The 22,586-nt window shown below is 35.0% G+C and overlaps 1 protein-coding gene across 1 annotated transcript in view; it reads left to right on the top strand.

Annotated features, from left to right (window-relative positions):
* Positions 1-22,586, top strand: part of DIAPH2 (diaphanous-related formin 2) — a 260,532-nt gene that overhangs the window by 29,834 nt on the left and 208,112 nt on the right. Inside the window, 12 exon segments of the mRNA XM_009332394.1 lie at positions 4,834-4,973; positions 5,353-5,427; positions 5,514-5,583; positions 6,792-6,928; positions 8,115-8,223; positions 11,756-11,866; positions 14,063-14,181; positions 15,131-15,247; positions 16,355-16,473; positions 17,939-18,003; positions 19,867-19,971; positions 22,355-22,585. Of these exon segments, the coding sequence (XP_009330669.1) occupies positions 4,834-4,973; positions 5,353-5,427; positions 5,514-5,583; positions 6,792-6,928; positions 8,115-8,223; positions 11,756-11,866; positions 14,063-14,181; positions 15,131-15,247; positions 16,355-16,473; positions 17,939-18,003; positions 19,867-19,971; positions 22,355-22,585 (1,398 nt within the window).

Below are 22,586 nucleotides of genomic sequence, written 5' to 3'. Positions count from 1 at the left end.
ATGATATGAATTAGCCTGAACAGCTGCTTTGTGGAGAGATTATTTTATAAAGGAAACTGGTATATGCAGAATTGGTAGTGGAGAAACTCGAACATCTGTGTTCTTCCCCATGCTTTTTAATTCAGAGTCTGATGGAGAGCAAGAATAGTTATGCATTAAAAACATGCTTTTGCACAGATAACTTGCAAAATAATAAAATAAGAAATGTCCCTCTTAGAGTATGGCTTCTGCATATTATTGCTTAAAGAATGCATGTATCTTGGTGTGCTTCTCAGTGTATGTTTTTATAGGATTCATCCCTTGGGAGTTGATTGCATCTGCCGGCATATGTGGTTATTTTCTTGAAGATTTACAGATTTACTGTGGTTAGGGAGGAGAAGAGTTTTGGGCTGTTGATGCTAGTGCTGTTGGGTTGTAGTGACAGTTGCAGAGAAGAGGTTTGTCTGTTAATGGGGAGTTTAGAGCTTTAACTTATTTGAGTTTTACTTGGGATCTCAAGCATGGGTGCCCACTTGTCATTTTAGCTGCCTGCAAAGTAACCTTTCCTTGTTTTTATAGACAATGATAATTGCACTGAAATGGCAGCTGTGTATCTGTTTATCTGTAAGGCGTTAATGTAGATGTCTACAGTAGGATTAGCTTGTTAGTTCTGTTTTTAATGGGTTGAATTAATGTGTTTGGCTGATATTTACAGGGTGAAGTGGATAGGAACTGTGTAAACTTCCAATTTCTAGTTCAGGAGCTGGTAGAGTGTTTCCTCATAGCTTGAACAAGGATACTGCTTTTCCAAGTCAAATGTGCAACAACTAGAGTGTATGTGGCTTAAAAAAAAAAAATCATTGAAAATGCTTTTATTGCTGTCCTAAAAACAAACCACCCCGACCTCCCCCAAACAACTTATCTGACTTTGTTATTATACTCTAATTAAAATATAGTGGTTTCTTTGCTTGAGATAGAAACAGAATTGTATCAATAGAGAGTATGCAAAAACTCTTTGGTTAGTCATTGGCAGGGGGGAAAGTATAAGTTATTACTTCCACTTATTTAATAATTATGCTGGTACCAGTTACTCCTTTCTGTCTAAAGAGTGATTTCTGCACGCCCCCCCCCCCATTATGAAACAGGTATAGTGAATTGGATAGAAGCAACCACTTATGATATTGCGAGATTTCTATTCAGTGTACTGGCTGCCAGCATTCACACTGAAGTAATAACTTCCACTGTTTCATGGAAGCAATATACTTATAACTTCTTCAGCTGAACTCAGCTTTAGCTTAAGACCTAATGAGGTCGGAATTGTCTGGTGCCTCAAAGAGGAGTAGTTTGTGCAGGTTTTTCTGATCTTGTATTTTAACTGTTACAACCCATCCATTTAGTTCAGGTGTGCTCCACAGTTCTTTACTACCAAGTAGGTAGAATATCTGCTTATTCCCCATGGAGAGCAAAACGCTTTTGCTTTGCCATTTTGTTAGATATTGGGTCTCAAGCTTGTTTATGGGCCTCTGGTGGCACATCTTAGTGTATAAAGCTGGACATTTGTTAAGTCCCTTCTAATATTTACGAAGGTCCTGGATGAGGAATTTCTTCGTCTAGCTAACAACTTTGAAATCACCTGGAGTCAAAGTAGAGTAAGATAAAATGAAATAAAAATATCTAAAATATTTAATTGTTGCCTGGTTTTCTAATTATTAAAACAAAGTTTGTGTAGGGAGAAGACTATGCTGAAGTTTATTTTTTCACTATATCCTGCACTATAAGGTGTCTGTCCTGTCTCTCTGTCACTGTTGTCCCTTAAACCCTGAAATGTGTCCCTACACACAGATTTGAACTGATTAGATTTACCTCCTTAACGCGAAAGCAAGCTAGTTTTTCTTTTATGTACTTGTTTGGGTTTTTTTGTGACAATTCCAGGATTTCCCTTAAGCTTAGTTTTTCACTAAAACTTCATCACTTCTATCTTCCGCAGAGAAGGATTTTACATGTGTGGTCCAGGCTTTCATTTGAGTTGTCATGAATGAATAATTCCATGCCTTAATTGTAATACTGTGAAGGTGACTGGTCATAAAGTAATTTCTACGATTTTTGATCTTATGCATTGATTTAATCTTTGAAAGTTCTGGTGTGGGACCTAACTCTCTTGAGTTTTTGTACTTTGCTTTTGCCTTCATCTTTATTAGATGCTCTCACATAAAGCATAACTTTCACTGAGACCTTGTATACATTAGAATCTGATCCATGTAAAGGCATAGCATTACTTAAAAATAGCATTCGAATCAAACTCTCTTTGAATAGGAAAATAAAAGAAATAGCACCTGGTTGTAGCACTCCGGTTAGCATGGGTAGAGGTGAGAGTGGATTGAGACTGAAAAGTTGATTGCAGAAAATAACAGAAAGTAATCCTGTTATGCTAGAGAATCCTCAGCTTGAATTGGAGTATTTGGGTGAAAGGTTTTGAGAATGGATTTTTATGAACCACCTTTAGTGATCATCTGTTTTGAAGAGGAGGGGGGAAAAAAGGAAGAAGAGGTGGTTCCTTATGGCTATGCAGTTAAGGTGCTTAGTCATACAATGGAGACGTATGCCTGTCCCTTAAGGCACGGTAAGGAGGCTTAGGTGATGGTGCTGCCAATTCCTCTAACTTTTAACCTATTTCAACTGTTTTTGAGGGAGTCATAGGTCTTCTGAAAACAAGGGGCTAGACAGAGTAGAGGAGACTCACTAACGTCCTCGATGCATAGAAAGAGGAGGCAGCAAGAGTACACCTTGGTTTAAATATGAAAGAAAACTAGCAAAGACCTTAAATGCCTCATCTGAATAGGTATCTCCTTTGGAGCTTGCAGCAGACTACAGTGGAAGGGCTAACCACAGGCAATAATCTTTTTGGAAAAACAAATACATCTTGCATTCTAGAGTGCTTTTCAGGGTCTAGCTTAACATGTAATGGCATTTTATGGAAGTTTCCATTATCTCATCTCTTTATAGATTTTGTGGCTTACAGCACTGCTTCTGTTTTCTTCTTTTACTCTTAGGGTTTTGGAACGGCTGTTGTCTGAAATGACAAAAACTGTGTCCAGTATTGTGTAGATGGCGTATATTAGTTACACGTATAATCTTTTTTTGGTTTCCATCCAATTGCATTGGCATGCAATGAATGGCATAAAGCTGTTCCTGTTTTCTAGTTCTTTACCTTACGGTCTTTCAGAGTGATGATTTTTCTGTACTATTATGATTTCTAATATGTAGTGCTAATATACTTCTCTGATTTTAAAGTCAGTTCCTACTTCTATAAAGATGACCTCTACCCATTTATTTCTTTTTCCTTCGGTGGAAGAGCATCTCTTTGTTCAGGAGGTTGATAGTGACAGGTTGTAGTTCCTTTATATCCTAGTTACTCGTCTTTATGTCTGTCTTGGTCCTTCGATGGCATGCGTTGTCCAGCTAAAGGTGCTATGCGTGTCAGCAAGAAACATCTTCAAAGTTGACACAGTCCAGAGGACACTGTTGTCTTAATGCATTCACAATCTGTGTCAGATTTTTGTTTTGTTGAGGTGAGGACAAACAATCTGAACGTACATTGTGAACATTTACATAGCTCTGTTATATGAATTAATACTGGAATGTATGTAGGTCAAAATCATTAACTTAAATGTAGACAAGTCATTTTGTCATTAGCCATACTTAGTGCCATTTTTGGAAAACAAATGGTAGGAATTTGAATAGAGCAAACCAGAAACTTCATAAAAAGTGTAACTTTTTGGAAAAGAGACAATTAGAAGATGACAGTATCAGAGAAGTTCCTGATACAAGTAAAACCAACTACATATAAATCCTATTCTAGGTCAGGCACTTTTCATACTGCCTTTACACCATGACATCATTATCAGGTTCTCTTCAATAGACCATTTAGAGCTAAGGAGCTTTAGGAGCTGCGTTCTGATTGTAACCACTCTTCTGAGATAAGCCCATTTTCCTGCAACTTCTCAGAGCTGTACAAAAGATTAGTCTGCACCCTTTGGTAAAATGTTTTGTATATTGTTCATGGTTTTGAATACTACAGCTCTAAAAACTGATTATTAGGCATTTTAATACTGAAATGTAGGTAGTTATTCTTCTCTAAAGACGCTTCAGTAGGGAGATGAGCTATTTGTCAAATCTTCCATATGATTCTTCTGTAGCAAACAAGATCCTCTAAAGATCTCTGTTAGTGGTCAAACATGGAATTACAGTATGGCAAGAAATCATTGAGTCATGCAGTTGCATGATTTTAAAGACACCGATTTAACAGTTGATGGCCAGCACCTCCTTTTCAAAGTAATTCTCAGTGTCTTATCTTCTTCCTTGCTTTTGTAGAAGAGAGAATTAATTTGAGAGTTGGGATATGTCCATAGTGATAATGCACAGCTTTTTTTAAAACAGAAGACAGCTACACAGGGAATGATCAGACAAGCTTAATAACAAGTGTGGGGGTTTTCATGTCTCTGTTTATGGTTGTTTCTACTACAGTGTTGTGAAGTAGATGTTAAATGAAAGTGTGTAGCAGTTAAACATGTTAATACAACTGAATGATGGCATTAAATTTTTATATCCAAGATGTAGTACATGCATGTTACTCGAAGAAGTGAAGAAGATTCCAGAAAAATACTTACCCTTGTGATGCAAAACCTAAACTATTAAACACTTAGGACAAATTAAAGTCAAGTCAGGGGTCTTCAATAGTTTTACAGTGAAAATGGTGATTTTAAAATTCACGCAGAAATATTGGCCTTACATGTAATCATCTAAACACTGCTATGATCAATATAACATTAAGCAGCATTCTGTCTTCTGTGATAGGGTGGACTGAAAAACAGCAAGCATGAATGCACACTGTCCTCGCAAGAATACATTCATGAATTGCGATCTGGAATTTCAGAGGAAAAGCTTCTTAATTGTCTAGAGTCTTTGAGAGTGTCTCTAACTAGCAATCCAGTCAGGTAAGTAATCATTTCTGCTATAGTTTTCATCATGACAGTTTTGCTTAGCAATAAAGAATTGTGGGTTGTTTTTTTTTTTTAACCCAGAAATATTATGCTAATACTTGTTGGCATGAGAAAGTAGTTCTCAGCACACTGGAGAAGCGTAAGTGAAATGTTTGCAACTGTCTGCAATATCTTTTCACCTTTCACAGTGGTTCTCAACAACTTCTAGTTGTTGGAACTAAGCATTTGTCTTAATGGTTGATCAGGTCTTCCTGGGAAGTGAGCCTTAAGGCAGAGTCTGTGAAGAGATGTACAAGCAGTATTGGAGACATAACTTTGCAAGTTTTACATTTGATTAAGAAATTATTAAAAGCATTTTTCTTCCTTTCTCCAGCTGGGTTAACAATTTTGGACATGAAGGTCTTGGACTTCTATTGGATGTATTGGAAAAGCTTCTGGACAAGAAACAGTAAGGACTTGGATCTTTTGAAGGGAGGGATAGGGGAGCTTGTGAAGATTGTTTGTACTTATGTTGTTTTCCTACTCCCTTTCAAGGCAGGAAAGTATTGATAAGAAGAATCAACATAAACTTATCCAGTGCCTCAAAGCATTTATGAACAATAAAGTAAGAAATATTTTAAATTCAAATACTTCTAGCATGATTGTTTTTTGTTGACTTCAAGATCTATGTAGCATGTTGAATCTCAGAAAAGGAAAGAAAGCTTGTATATCCAGTGTCAGCTGACTCTTTAGAAATGTAGGTTGTAAACTTAGTGTAACTTTTTGTTGAGAGTCTTGTTCATAAACCTTCTGAATATGCATTTTGTCGTAGTTTTGTTAAATAGTATTGATTCTTGGAAGTAAAATATTTAGCAAACAGAGGATGATAGTATGGATTTAAGATAAGTGAATTAGGAAATTAATTGCTTGTGAAATTGAAAGGAAAATATTTCTTTCTAAATTCTGATTTTAATACATGATTGTTTTTATTAATATCATGTATTTTTCAACTGATTTTAAATTGAGTATGATTTAATATCTTTTTAGCTGCAGTTTTTAAGTTGGTAGGTAGTGGGTAAAGGATGAAACTTTGGTCTAGTTCAAGTTGTATCTAGCTTGTTTCTAACATGGGTTACTCCTGTTCACAAAGTGTGAGTACCGATTCTAGAAGTTCATATGTTAAACTTGTAATTTTAACTACTGTTACTCAGTTTAATAAAATCTCACTGACAGAATAGCCTGTCTGATGAAGTGGGAAAAGTATGTTTAATGTCAAACAATTAGATATCTGATTTACCAACTATCCTGTAGTTAATGAAAATGAAAAATAATGTTACTATGTAAGTTTTTTTTATTTAGTTGTACAGAAAGTGAAATAGAATATACAATAAATAAAAGATGGTTGTTTCAAAAAAGAATTTCAACCTCTATAAGTCATTGTCTGGAAAAAATTATTTTGACCTGCCAGGAGCTGTTACAGTTACAGGAAAAAAAAAAAAAAAAGAACAAATTTTTCATACTGTTGAGGGTGTTTCAGATATAGATAGAAAATAAAAACTGGTTTGTCTTTTGGTGGATACCTGGTTTTACAAGATACGGTATCTTCCTTAGGAGCTGACTCACTCTCTTTCTTAGGAGAAAGCCTCAAATGTAAGATCGGGACGACTGACTTGTGTCCCCAAGCGGTAATATCTGCTAAGTTTTAGTAGCGTGTTGCCAAACTTCATATGGGGGGGAGAGGGGGAGGATTCCTAAGGATCTGAAGCCCAAAGATGATGATGAGTATTTGAGGCAATTACAATCTTTTCACTGTAAGCTTTTTCTTTATTTAAGTATGGATTGCAAAGGATTCTAGGAGATGAAAGAAGTCTCTTGCTGTTATCAAGAGCAATTGATCCAAAGCAACCACACATGATGACTGAAACAGTGAAAATACTTTCTGCTATCTGCATTGTTGGAGAGGAAAATATGTAAGTAAGATATTGAAAGAATTCTTTTTTTAATGCTCATGAGTTGTCAGTTTAGACACAGGTGAGAACTTGTCAGAGAAACAAATGTAACCTGTTAAATCTTTACTTACTTAATGTAGTTTAAATGAATAGAGACTTTCACCTGTTCTGATGCATTAATCCAATATTAAATCAGACAAAAGCAAATGAGCAGAGACCTACAAACGGTGTCTTAAGTGGAAGGTCTGAAAGGACTATGATTGCTTACTATAGAAAAGAGAAGACTTAATGAGCCATAACTGTTCATAAATGGCTGCTGAAAAAAGAATATATAAGTTATTTCATATATCCCTGATGAGTATGATCAGGAATTGTGAACTTTTAATTGCCACAAGGAAAGCTGTCAGATTTAAAGACAATTTAGAACAATGTGTGTTAGCATGGGGCACTACTGAGCCTATTATTGTGAGGAGGATTGAGATTGGGACATCTCCCCTGAGGAGGGGAGATGAATTTATTATATTTGAAAATTACTGATTTGACACCACATGTTAAGATTTTTCATTAGTTTAGAAGATAATATTAGTAATATAGAAATAAATATATTTATGGTTTTAATTAAAATATCACCTCTACCTAAACCTAACAAAATTGGTAGGGCCAAAAGGTTTACATTTACAAAGCTGAAGTTTTGAATAGTTCAAGTTACGGAGTTATGTAGCACATGTCCATGAGCTTTTTAAAACAAAGATAATCAACTGGCATACATTTGCTTTGAATTATTGAGTGGCTTAGTTTACGGAAGGTTAAAAACGGCAAACTCCATGTCTTGTATGTAATAAATAGATAAAAACATTGATTTCTGAAAAGACAATTTATTATTATTCCCAGATGTCAAATACGTCAGCTAGTACCTAGTGCACAGTCTTGCAAAGGTAGTGATTTTTTCTCATTGGTTGTTTCTTAGCTGAATGTCACAATAATTTAGAGATTTATTCACTTTTTTTTTATTCAACATTAATCTTGTAGATATTTTAACACTTGGTTCTTGGTTTGTTTTCGGTGTTATATGGATAAGTGTAGATAAATGCATTCAGATTCTCTGTCAGTGCACTAAAGTCTTGAGTTGTGTAAATAGTGGGCTAAGTATCTTTAAAATGCAAAAGTTGACTGTGGTACGCTTTTTGACAGTTTATCTTTCTCTTAGTCTGGACAAGCTTTTAGGTGCTATAACAACTGCTGCTGAAAGGCACAACAGGGAACGTTTTTCTCACATTGTTGAAGGACTGGAAAACCATGAATTCTTACAACTGCAGGTGGGTTTACTTTTTTATATGCTTATTAATACTTCAGGAACAACCTAAAATACTAGAAGACTGTGTATTATTTTATGATCTTTAAATTATTTACCAGCAAAATCTTCTAGTGTTATTACTCCAGTGTTCAGTAAAAGAGGAAAAATAAATAGAAATGGCCTGCTGATAATAGGTTTTCAAGTTATTACTGGTGTGAAACCAAGAAATTCACTTCCTTATCCCAAAAATAGGATTAAAAAGTCTTGACCTTAATAAAAAGAGAGTAATTAGTGATATTCCTTTTCTTGGATGCCAGATGCAATGCTCAGGTAATAAGTCTGTGAAAACATTTTATTATCTTTGTCACTGCTTAATCTTATTGTCCGGGAATTTTGTGTGGTTTAATGGACCAATAAAAATACAGCTCTTAGTTTGTCCTCTGAAATGTTTTAGTTATTGTTACTGGAGCCCTCAGGAAGTTGCAGTTTAAGGATTTGGAGGCCGTGCTCCCTATATATCTTCTGGGTTTAGGGAAGAAGCATGAAAAAGTACTCCTAAGTTGCATTGCTTGTTTAAACACTCCCTTTCCCTCCCCCCAATCTTGCCCCACCCGAAGTAAAGAAAAACTCCTGTACTTAGGGTTTTGAACTGATTCCACTGAAGTAATACATTTGTAAAAAGACAGAACAAGTTTGTGTTGTGCTCTTGAAGTGAGTTTAATTTAGAACCACAGCTGGAATGCCTTCACTGAGCACACACTTCAGGTATCTTACTGTTTGAAGTACTTGTGGCAGGAACGTACTTCCAGTATTGTTCACCTTTTTGTAATATTACTGAATGAAGAAATAGAAAGCATAGATTTTCTTAAAATAGTCAAGCATTTTGAAGAGTTGTTTTTTTGTAGTGAAATTTTCTAGGAACTGCAGTCAAAAGTTTTATTTGGCTATGAAGGATTTTGGTAACTTGTTACCATTCTCCCTGGTAATGACAACTTAAGTTAAATCCTAGCCGATCTCTGGTAAATTGAATGGTTGATCTTTTTTTAAAAATTAATGACGTGAGGATAGTGATAATTAATCATTTAGTAATATGAGAAGTAAATTGAGTGGGAGTAAAACTGCTAGTTTTAGATATTTAAAGCTCAATGTCATCCAACATAGCCATCCTCTTAACACAGCCATCCTCGTACATTAAACAGAAATAAGCCACAGTCACAACTGATCAGTGTCAAGTATATTTTTTTTTATAGCTTTCACCTTCACTATATTGGCTTTATAGTCAGCTGTATATACAGTTAAGCTATAGACACATAGCTTAATGTAACTGTCTTTGTGCAGGGAGTGCTTAGTTTTCATACAAAGTCATGTATTGAAAGAATTACTTCAGGAACTACAGTGCTGTTGCCCTATGGGTAGAGTGTAGTAATTTACTTTTTATGCTAACCTGTCCTTTTGAGTCCTTGTGTTATAAAATGTAATACTGTTTCCTTAGGATAGGCATGCAGATTTCATCCATTTCTAAGAAATCTCTAAGATATACATACAGCTGTGTTACTACTGCTGGGACTTTTGGCAGCAGTGTATGCAGCCTCTTAAATACTCAGATGTATAACAACTATGACAGATGTGGATGGGGTGTGTCCATTTTTGCCAAGGTACCTTTTGAGATTAGTAGTGTGCAGCAGGATATCATTGATACTTTTGTCAACAAGAACTGTGCATTCCTTGGTGTGTGTTTTGACATCTGCCCTTCATCAGCCACTGGTGCATCTCTAGGGATAATCTAGTGAGTTTTTTAAATTATTTTTATAAAATAATAAAATAAGCAGTCTTCTGTGCTGGTGATCTTTATTGAGTAATGTCCTATATCACATGTTCATTGCTGCTTATGTGTCAGTGGATAGAGTTTTTTATTCTCTGTATACACCTGAATAGCCCAAGAGTTTTGTTTGCTATTAGAATGCAAGCTTTAATTGCCTTTTTTGGTAACTGCAAGTGTTTCCATAGAGACCAAGTGGCTGAATATCCTATTAAAGGATGACTGACTTATTTCCTTCTCATAATACAGTATCTATACAAATTTTGTATTGCTAAAATTTGTATTTCAGCTACCATGGCTGAAAGATATGGAAAACTAGAATGCAAGCAGGGCAGGTATACCTGCATGGAAGGGACACCTTTTTCCATTATTAGATCATACACCTTTTTCCATTATTAGATCATACACCTTTTTCCATTATTAGATCATACACCTTTTTCCATTATTAGATCATATATATGTCAGCTATAGTTGTCCTAATGCTGTGATTACTGTCAGTACTCCTTGTTTCAGAGCTGATGAGTTAATGATGTTCAATAAGTTTCTATAAATGACATTCTAATCTTATTAATGCTATCACAAAAGAATTCATTTTGAAGTTGTCTCCTACTTTATGACCTTGTTGATTTAAAACAAACAAAAACAACCACACAACATTCCTGCCTCTCCCCCCTACCCCCCAACCTCACTTAGACGTCAGTAAAGGTACAATTGCAAGACTCATTAACTTGTTTCTGACAAAATCGTTCTTTACTTATAAGGTATTAGCAAAAGCCATTAAGCCAGAGTCTCTTCTGGCAAAAGCAATCATAGCAGATGGCACCTCTTCTCTCTATTAATTTCAGATTGGACATGTACTTTGGCTTGTTAAGTCATGTCATAGTAGTAAAATAACAAGAATCATTCAAGCGAGCATGATGATACTACATTATCTGAAGATGCAGCTATATAAAGGGAGTGCCTTTGAACGAGTGTTTTAATAGAAATTTAAGACTCCATAAGGTGGTCCATTAAAACTAAATAGAGAATGTAATTAAAACAGGAAGGGTGCTTTTATCTGACTCTTTTTCTCTGCAGCTATTGATTTTTATTTATTTATTTTTTCTACTCTAATGCTACTTCTATTTGCAGTTAACATCTTTTACCAGACTTGGTATTTCCCTGGAGTCCCATTTTAATTTTTTAATGTGGATCAGCACTTTTGGCATTATGCTATTGTCTACCTGTTTTAAAGTAAACCAATTAAAGTGCACAGCTGTTCAATTAAAGCATTAGCCAGTATCCTGAGACTTCAGGCATTTTGCAGAAGTGCTGTGCAGGAGTAGAAAAGACACCTGGTGATGTGAATTATTTTGTGTATGGGTGTGTTTGGGGTGGTTTTGCTGTTGTTTTTTTTAATTTTTTGATTACTGTAGAAACAGGTTGTTTTCAAATTGGCAAATACTGAGGGGAAAGAGAAGGAGTTGCGATGTGGAACTGTACTGTGGGAATAAATTTCTGAAATAAAGTATGATCCTTTATGTGATACAATTTTGACATAGCAGAAGCACTCACAATATGAAAACAGCAGTATTTGATGTTGCTTAAATTAACTGGTCGTGTTGCATGCGTGCCGCATAATAAATAATATCCATCTCTTGACATTTAGTTTTATAATTAAACTGAAATAGTCAAGGATGATATTAATTTTCATTCTGTATATACTAAAAGTTTTTGCCTATATTTCTGATAACAGGTAGCATGTATGCAGCTCATCAATGCCCTTGTTACATCTCCAGATGATCTTGATTTCAGGATACACTTGAGAAATGAGTTTTTACGTTGTGGCCTGAAGAAAATATTGCCTGTAAGTCATTTGTATATAGGAATTGAACACAGTCAACTGTTTGTGAATGTTGAAAATAACCAAATTGTTTTACTGAGAGTAGCAGATGTGAAAGATTGGGGGTGGGGAAGGTCACACCTGGAAAGGACTATCAATCCAAATCTGCTTTCATTCTGCATAGTTGCAAATTTAGGCTCTCATGAGCTGTGTAAACCAGAATGGTAGTTGAAACAAGTCAATGTATTAGAAGTTAAATTAGGGTAGTCAAATTTAGCATAATGAGCTCAAAGCACATGCAGTGAATGTGAGTCTGGCTGTGGAACCAATCTTGGATTAACTTTCTTTGTATATATGCCATTCTGTTGTTTTCTCTGAAATCTGTTTTTCTTTAATCTGCCTTCTGAAAATGCATTTGGAGTTTTTAAGGAAAAATCAAATTGACTTCTCCATTCTCTTTGAAGACTGCATGTCTTCATGCAGCTGCACAGAAGTATGCTTTTATGGGTAGTTGTGTATGAATATTTGTGACTTACGGGTAGATTTATAGCTCTTAACCAAGAAACCATTCTGATGCTTACAATTAAGAGTATGTATAATTAAGCTACTCAGTTTCTCACAAAAAATGAGAGAAGTTAAAGAGTACCTGCTTATATTTGTCTGAAACAGAATTTATGCTGCTATGACTTTTAGGATACAAAGTTTTGAATTGTCAGCATTTGTCAGGAATAAAAACCTTCAGGTTTTAGCACATCCAGCTTTGAAACTGTTACTGATGTGTGTCTGTTAATTTTTCTTAGGGTATGTATTTAGGTTTTATATCATGTAGATACATTAATGTCATCTGTAGTCTTTATTTGCTGTAGAACATCTGGCAACCTGAAGAACTCTTAGGTTTTTTTACATCTACTGAGAGTTAGTTTACACAATCAAAAAATGCTTAAAAACTAAGAATTGGGGTTGGGTTAGGTGGCAAATAAACTGAATTGTAATAAGTCATGATAGAAAACTTCGTAGAGTGTACTGACATACAGATATATGAGTTTAAAAGCAATTAATATTTAGTGATAACAATCTTATATAAAATGTTGAACAGCTATTGTGTTGAAATTCTGTCTCTAGTAAGGTTAATATTTCATGTAAGCTGTAATATCAACTAAATAGTCAATGCCATCTTGCTGTTTGTTTATTTGTAAGGTATTAATTACAACATACACATTGAACTCAGATCATTAATTCTGCAGGGAATGAATGTCCAAACCCTCCACCCAAGGAGGGTTTTTTTTGCATTAGAAAGCAACTTTCCTAATGATAAAGGATCTTAAGAAGACTTCATGCTCATATCTGTGCTTAGGGGTAAATTTTCAAGAAATTTATAAATTAGAGTTTCTGTAACAAAAAACGCTCAGGAGGAGGATCCATATTTCTCTCTCTTAATCTGTCCAGATTCACAGTAGCCTTCTGGCTTTCAAACATTAGAATTGGTATGATTCTACTCTTTTGGGGAACGTACATGGTTGCCATTCAGTTTGTGCATATCCAGTTATGACAATCCCAGGCCAATTTTCATTTAAAGCATGGAGTGCATTCACGCTAATGGCTTTTGAACTAGTTTCCTTTTTTGTGATTTGCCTAGTAGAAGCTAAACTTGGTTCTTAAGTGTATTAGAGAAATTGCTTGTGTTTCTTACAAGAAAAAACAAATTTTTCCCTGCTCCAAGTACTAATTTTTCTTTTGTGTTTTTTTTTACTTCTCTTGTAAGTATTTCTCAATGTACTATGGATGTTTTTATGCTATGATCTAGATTAACTTAATAACAAACTGTAAGCATATCTTCTTTACACTTCTTTAGGCTTCTTAAGTTCACTTTCATTAATGTTTTGAAATACCCTTATGCTATTTTTTTTTTTTAAAAGAAACTCTGACATTAACAAGCGTAAACTGCTGACTATGTCCCGTTAAGAGAACTCAACTCAATTAGAAGGCTTCATGTTTGTTTTGCAGCCCATACCTGCTATATTTGCTGATATTTTGCCTTAATTTTTCTCAGCCATGCAATTATAATAAAAACCCCCAGGCACTGAGTTACAGCTTACTCCTGTTCCAAAGGTTAATGTCTTATATTTTGTCATGATATAATCCTTGAAGGGGGGGGTGGGGTGGGGGAATTCTTGCTTTAAAAAAAGGGAAAATTAAGATATACTATGTCTTGAAAAATAGGGCTTGAAAGATAAGGATAATGAAGAGCTTGATATTCAGCTGAAAGTGTTTGATGAGAACAAAGAAGAAGATTTAATTGAACTGTCACATCGTCTCAATGATATCAGAGCTGAAATGGAATATCCTTTATAGAAATGGTGTTATAACTTGTTGCATCGTTTAATAACTTTATTAAACGTAAGTTAGAATGCTCTACGTGCAGTTTATTTGTCACAGTTGTGTATCTTACCAGGGACTTTCTCAGGCAGATTTCTTTCCACTTGTTTTTTGTTAAAGACTTATTTAGAAAATTAGTACTTGACTTACATTTGACATGCAAATTTATTGGGAACTGAATTAATTTTTTATAAATAACATTTACTAAGCTAAACTCTGGCTTGTAATACATGAAGATATAAAATTAGACCCATGGAAGATTATAAGTTTGAATAAAATTGAGTTTTTATAACTAAGTTGGAACAAAATTTGTAGTAAGTTCTGAAGCACTTGAGATGCATGCCTTCTAGTTTTTAAGAAGCAGTAAATTTAAAGTTACCTAAGTTCAGAATGGTTGCTTGCAGTTTTTAAAAGAGTAGTACCTGGTACTTAAGAAGCATAGGAAGGTAGATGCAATCAATGAGAGGAATATAATACCACTAACAACTAATGTTGTTGCATTACAGAACAGGTAATTACAGGTAACTTTCTTCTTTAAGAAATTAAAATGATTGGCTAGTCAGTATTTGCCAATAGCCTGGCTCACTTCAGCATGAAAATGAAATCTTCATGTCAAATATGTTTACAGGATTCTGTGATAATAAGTATGTAGTATGATTTTTCTGAGTGGTAATGAAACATGTCTTAATTGTTAAACGGGACAGATTTTCAGTGGATAATCTTAGTGGGAAAAGGATGTTTACTAATAAGAATAGTAGTTCAGAGTGTTGAAAGGTTTTACTTGAACAATATGAACAGCGTCTAGGGAATGGGGTTTGGGGTGGGGTGGGTGTTTTGTTGTGTAGTGGGGTTTTTTGTTTTTTTTTAATTTTTGGTTTTTAAGTCCTTGTATTTCCTTAACAATGTTTGCACTGATGTGAATGAAGTATTTCATCTGCTGTACAATATGTTGAAAGATACTTCTTCTGAAAATTACTTCTTGTCAATTCTCCAACATTTCCTCCTCATCAGGAGTGATTACTATGTCCGGTAAGTGTCAGCTGTCAGGTTTGATTTTTGGAGGGGGTAGAGGGCAGAATAGAAATCAAGACCATGGTAAACTAAGTAGCTCATAATCACGCATGAATAGTTGCTCTGTAACTGATGTCTTATTTGTCTTTCTGCTCAATGTTAATATTGAGAAGATCTTGTTAAATACAATAATGCTTATTTCAAAGACTTGAACCTTATTCTAACACCCTCATCTGAAAGTCTCTTAACTTGTTGAGCACTTTTTCCTTTATTCAAATTCGATAGCTTCATGACTTCAAAGAACTTGAAAGTTAGTTGTATAACTAATAATTGAAAATACTTCCACAGTGCCTTGTATCTTCTTTGCAATGTAAGCTTCTCTTAGGTGCACCTCATAGTGTCTTAGCAGTGTCAAAGTACCACATACAAAATCTTGTTTTAAGAAGCAATTTTTTTGTTGTAAAGGGATGATAAAAACAGTTGATATGCAAGATAATGAAATTAAGAAGTAAAATATAACCTGAGAAATCTTCAATTTTTATATATTGTTTTTTTTTAATTTGAAAGTTTGGAATATCATCAGTTTAGGTTTGAGGGTTTCCTATTTTGAGAGCTCAATGGTATGTGAAATTGGGATGTAATACCTTGCAGTGGTAGGAACTAATAATTTTGAGCATGGAATCCCCTAATACTAGAGGCTCCTTATGTTGTTGTGTAGATATGTATATCAAACAATTAAGTTAATTATGAACTCATTTTCTAAGTAATTGGATACTGGTACTGTTGCCAGTGATGGAATTCACTGTGTTGAGAAGGTGCTAAATAATTCTTGCAGCATATATTGACAATACTAAAGATGTTGTTTGTTCTATTGAATATTGTCTGGCAAAGGATAAATGAAAAGTGCACAATATTTTGCGGAGTCCTGAACTTCAGATATCCTTCTGAGAAGCTGACAACAGTGCTTCATTAGCCAGAGTACAAATAAGACTTTTAACTTGATCCTTTTACTGGCAATTGTATAATTCATATATTAGGAGTTAAAGTTGCCCCCTTTTTCCCTCTCCATGTTGCATTAATGATTGTTCACGTTCTTATTATCTTGTAAAATGTTTTCTTTGTTAGACCTCAGTATTACAAGATAATAGAAGAGTGCGTATCACAGATAGTATTGCACTGCAGTGGCATGGATCCAGATTTTAAATGTAGAGGAAGAATGGATGTGGATTTTACTCATCTTATTGGTTTGTATACTATAAACAATTTTACCTTGTTTTACTGAAGTGCATGTTTTCCTTTGTATGCTTCTGGCTAAACTTAAATTGACTGTGTGAATTTTTTCAGTTTTCTGGAAATATGCTTGTAAGCTACAGGTGTACTTGTGGAGAAGGCCACATCAAGCACTGCAGCCTTTAATAAAATGATACTGATGAAGTTTGCTTCTGCGAGTTTGTCTTGACTTATATCTGAATACGATAGTCTTAATAACCAAAAATTGCTTGTTCATAAATTCTGTGAATTTCAGATCTGTTACAAATATCAAAATTTACATTAGCGTTAATTGTTAGTGGATTTCTAATTGTTACATAGTTCATTCTAAGAATATCTTCTGTAATACTTTCCAAGTATTTGAGGTTAGTTTAAGGTAAACTGGTCAGTTAAAGCATTGAGGCACTGTGGATGTTCATATCATGTGGGAAAGAAGCAGCTGAATAAATACTCTGTCATTGAAATGGCAGTTATCAGCATTTAGGAAGTGTTGTTTTACGCTTTTCTTAAGATTGGTGGGGTAGATTGTATTCTTGAAATACAAGGGCAACTCTGGAGTAAATATTTCATAGGGTGGAGTAATTGTTCTTGGAGAACACATTCATTTGCGAAAATTTTTTTTTGGTGGTGTGACAAAAGGAGCAAAGAAAGGATGTTGTACAGGTTGAATCTGGGGGCAGGGGAAACTGTTTTCTAAAAGATATCCTGCATATCTAAGAAGTATTTCTGCATTTTCTATTCACTTACGACTCTAGGAAGGTGATCACTTGATCTGCATTAAGATCTTGGCTTACCTTGCCTTCTGTTCCCACTGACCTGCTAGTTTTAGGGATAACTGGTTTGTCTCTCCATGCCAATTCCTACCTATAATATATAGTTACTTGTGTTTACCTTACTTATAAAATGTTTCAAGTTTTATACTGCATGAAAAGTCAATAGACGTGCTTTGTACCATTGTTGAGTGAAGAAATCTGCGCTTCACAGTCTGTCCAAATTCTCCTTGCCTACGAAATAAATTTACTGAAATAAGGAAATGCTTGATTTTTGGATTCCTAATCTGGAAAGGAGGCTTTCTGATTTGAAACCTCAGAAGTAACTATTACTTCATACTACTGTGAAAATCCTTTTTTCTTATTTAGTTGTAGATTCATATAAAAGAGAAGGACATGCAAACACAGATCTGTCAGAGACAGAACAACTGTGATGATTCATCTTCAACTTTCTTGGTCGTGTGTCCTCACCACTTTTTTTTTATATTTAGAGATTTTGCTGATCAAAATAATTCACCAAATGGTTAGTCAGTTCAACCTGGTAATTCATTGTGGTTTTTTGTCTTGTTGCTTTGTGTCATGGGGTCACAGGGTAATTACAGTTGGAAGTCACCTCGGAGCTGTGATATATTTTACCTGACTTCTGTGTGGTATTTTATTTAAACTCTAGATGCATGTGTGGACAAAGCTAAAGTAGAAGAGAGTGAAAAGAAAGCAGCAGAATTTTCCAGAAAGGTAAGTCCTAATCATCACTCTTTTTAAGATATGGAACAGAAGCCTGACGGGAACACAGTAGGCTTGTTTCACAGTAGAAACTTAGTGGCAACGGGGAAAATATGTAGCTCACAGGCAGGATGTTCTTCCACATTTAATAGCTCTGTGGGTTTTGGGTTTTTCTGTGTGTGTGTGCACAGCTCAGATTCAGCTTACTCTGAATTCAAAAGCAGATGGGTAGTATTAGCTGTACATATCTTCAGTTGTATTCCTCTGCTGTAGATGACTGATGGGGAAAAATACCACTTGTTGCTATTTTGTCCTGAAATACTTAGCCATAGTTAAATACCTAAAGTGCAGGTATATGCTTAAAAAAAAAATTAAAAATTGGGGGGAAAATGTTTATAACTCTTCATCTAGCTTTGTTTTAGAACCTGAAGAAACTTACTGAAAAGCAGTGTCATTCAGCGTTTGAAAAAGCATCGACTCTTTAGGCACAGAGATGCTAACATTAAAATACTGCTTTATTTCCTTATAATGCCTGTGATAAATTATTATGTAATGAGGAAGAGTAATTTATTTCCTTATTATTCACGTTTAGGAATCTTACAGTGCATTTTGGAACCTGTTTTGTAACAGTTTTATTCTTCTGGTCTGGTTCTCTTTTATTAGGAACTTGATAACAAAGGCCTATTTCAGTCATGGGCAGTTTTCATTTACTACTAGATACAGGAGAGGTTAGACATTTAAAATGATTTCTGCAGGAAAAATTGCATCTCAGTATATTTCTTGTAATAAAATTTTTGGGGGGTATTTCTAAAGAAATTGACACTTATCCTCCTGCTTTATCACTATTCGTGTTTGTCCTGAAAATATCTTGATATGACATGTTTTCTCCCGTTACTTAAATTCCTGTTTCCTAGATTATGTTAATGGATAATTTGTTAATCTCAGCTCATCACATCTATCTAAGGTTATGAAATGCTGAAATGTACTATATTAGCTGCAATAGTACTAAAGTTCATATACCATGTTGTTGTGTATTAAAAGCATTAAAATTTTTTATTTTTGCTGGCCTGGTCTAAGAAGCCTGTTGCAGGCCAAAAGGCAGTACATGTTCTTGAACATGATGATTACAAATTTAAAATGAAGGGTTGAATTAAGTCATTAGCTTTTCTCTCTTCAATGTTAAATGTAAATGTATTTTTAATAGGTGTTATGGTGTCTGAGCTTTATAGAAAGAAAATTGTTGTGATGCTTCCCTGGCAGAGTTATTTATCATAATGTACTTTGTTAGTGGCAGTCAACACATATTCTTCCTAGTGATAAGTTGTTTTCTCCTGTGGAAGAATGAATAACAGAAGCTTATAAAGATGCTAATAATCTCTTAAGACCAGCAAACAGTAGCAAGATAAAAATAAACAGCAAACTTCTCACAAGCATGTTGTAAACTGGACTTCCGTTTTATATGGGGACATCAAGACTAAAGGGATCACTAACTTATTTGGACACCTCCTTTCTTATGTTACGTTATGGATGATATTGCTGAAGTTGCACACATCTCTCTTCAGATTTACATCTCTTGCAGTGAGCTTATGCTTGAGCTTAGTTTGGGAAGTCTGCAATGTTCTGTTGGGGAGAAAACGCCCGTTGAACTTACAGCTGTAATAAGTCGCTGGGTCTGAGCGGTTCTGTGTCATGACTTATTGATGGAAGAAATTATGTGGTATTAGAAGAACACATATTGGAAAAAACTTTTTTTGTTTTTGAGTTAAAAGTGCATCTATTGCTCTAGTATGGATATTGTTCGAAGAATTCCTGAAAGTATACTATCTAGTGTGGACATAAATGGACAAACACTTCTGTGTTGGTTAATCATTACAGTTTGATGAAGAGTTCACAGCTCGACAAGAGGCACAAGCGGAGCTTCAGAAACGAGAAGAGAAAATCAAAGAACTTGAAACAGAAATCAAACAGCTACGAACCCAGGTAATAAAACTAAATCACAGTAAGTTCCACAGTTGATTTTTTTTTTTTTTTAAGAATTGAAAAGAAATTGCCCAGGAGTGTATTGTCTCTATGGAGTTTGAAATGTATGTTATAGTTGTATTGATTTGTTTTTAAGCCAGCATAAACTACTAAGGATAGTTAATGGAGGTGGCATTTTTTCAAATGGTAGTATATTCAGCATCTGTCACAGATATTTGTTTATGGAGGAAAAAAATTTCTTAGGCTTTGAAAAGTTTGAATCCAACCTGAGTTGTTTTTTTTTTTTCTCCAAGTACTTGTTTATGCTTTAACATTACTACTTCTGTTTGTTTTGCAGAAAGTGTTTGTTTCGGAAGGCTTTATACTTGAATTGCAAAGGTGGAAATAAAGATAGCTGTGTGTGCATAATATACATACCTTTCAGCATGTGCATGCAAGCACAATATACATACCTTTCAGCATGTGCATGCAACTGATAATTTTTTTCTGAACTCTGGATATCAGACTGTAGCCATTTCTAAAATGAGTATTACACTAGCTTTATACAGTCTCATAGCTAAATATAACAAAAATGCAAGACCTTATGGAAGTGGAAGGTGATACTTAATTTCAGCAAAGCTGACTTTACTTGCATTCATTTCCTCATGAATTTTGCTCACAAGCACCAAAACTGTATCTCCAAGTGATCTGTCCCGGATCACTAGTGAAGCAGAGAGTACAAGAAATGCTGGCTGTTGAGCCCTCACAATATCTCTTGGTTTCTTTTGTTTAATGACAATGAATTGGGGTTTAGACAGGTCTTTTAGGAACCAACAGATACTATGGTTTGATCTTTTTGCCTCAGCCTGGCTTATTTCCTATTCCTTCAATGCTAGGCAAGGTCTGCCTGTTGCCTTTTTTTCCTCATTGTGGATATCTTAATGCCTATGGTCTCACTTCCTATCTGGATAATAATAAGAATAGCATGTGATGTGTTATAACCTGGTTGCCATCATCCTGCTTTCAGGATGCTGGTCTTCTGCTGGCAAGTTGTCTGTGCTATAGCCTTATCAGAGCACTGGCCTTCTCATCTTAATGTAAGCACATTACATTGCATTTAACAGTTGGATTGCTGTTCACTGTGTCCTTTGCTATCAATACAAGTCATTCTTGTAACCTGTGGTGTCTTATGGCTTCTTATTCTGTTTTCATACACAGACACTTCCGTTCATACTTCATTCTTACCAATTTTAATGTTTGTTTCAAATATCTACAAGACAATGTTACACTGAAATTTGACAGTCTGTGTTAATGAGTTCTCCACCAATTGTTGCATTACAGCTTGTGTAGTAGTTTGTGGGCCAAGGAAACACACGCCTTTTGCAAAGCAAAAATTTATTTTTAGTCTAATTAATTATTAATCCTGTTATATTGATACTAACAGAATTCAGACTGTCCAGACATTACAGCTCATTCACCATTCATAATGGTACAATTAAAAGTGTAATTAATTACATTTAATTACAGTTAAATACATTAACTTTCTAGTATCTGTGCCTTTTTTCTCTAGTGTTATGCTCCCCATACAATATATCGTGGTATTTATTTTTAGATGCACTCAGATTTTTCTCAGCTTTTTTTTTAACAAACTCTTGCTTCCTTTAAAGTAGAAACAGTAAATACTTGCATAGGGAAATAGTATGCAAATCAGGTTAAATGAATAGCCTATATTACATAATAATTTTGTCATAAAAATTAGTAGAGGAAATAGAATATGAGCTTGAGGTTTGTGCATAGCTCCTGATGCTGCTTTTTAACAGATAGTTTTGAAGGACAAATATCTGTGAGGAATTCATACTAGGCTAGGATCATGTTATCACTACAGAAACCTCTCTGATGGTTTAATACGCTGCTGTTTCTCTTCATTGTTCCTTTTAAAACTTACTGGAATGGATATTGCAACTGCTCTTTCTTCCTATCAAAAGCTGCTTCAGTGATGTCTGTGGAAAATTTTCCACCAGCAGATTAGTGTTGTTAAAATTCAGCTTGGTTATTACCATCTCTGATGCCCTAGCTTGCCAGGATATCCTAAGTGGGATAAATGTTTTGTGCATTGGTAAGAAATAAAATGCTGTTCTGTTCACTTAAATGTTACTGCTACTATTAAATTTTCTTTAAAATGGAAACAATTTGTTTTTATAAAAATGCTAGGTTATTCGGTTTACTTGGCAGTTTTATGGTACATGGTATAATCTATTGTTATTGCTTCTCATTTAAATAGGAGAATGGTTGCATTTCTCACTTTCTTGAGGTACGGTTGACTACAAGACATGCTAGTTGTTTCAACTTCTTGTCAAACCTCCTTCCCTCCCCCAGTGAAAAGAATTCCTCTTTTATATTTCAGGGTCCAGGCCTGACAGGTAAACTGACAGAAGCAGCGCCATTACCTCCACCCCTCCCAAGTGAGAATGTGCCACCGCCTCCAGCACCTCCACTACCTGGTGGAGCAATACCTCCTCCTCCTCCACCGCCTCCGCTACCTGGTGGAGCAATACCTCCTCCACCACCTCTGCTACCTGGTGGAGCAGCAGCTCCTCCTCCACCACCTCCACTGCCTGGGGGAGCAATACCTCCTC

The sequence above is a fragment of the Pygoscelis adeliae genome, unplaced genomic scaffold (assembly GCF_000699105.1).
Source record: "Pygoscelis adeliae isolate BGI_AS28 unplaced genomic scaffold, ASM69910v1 Scaffold159, whole genome shotgun sequence".
NCBI lineage: Eukaryota > Metazoa > Chordata > Aves > Sphenisciformes > Spheniscidae > Pygoscelis > Pygoscelis adeliae.
This window is presented reverse-complemented; position numbering and strand designations above follow the sequence as displayed.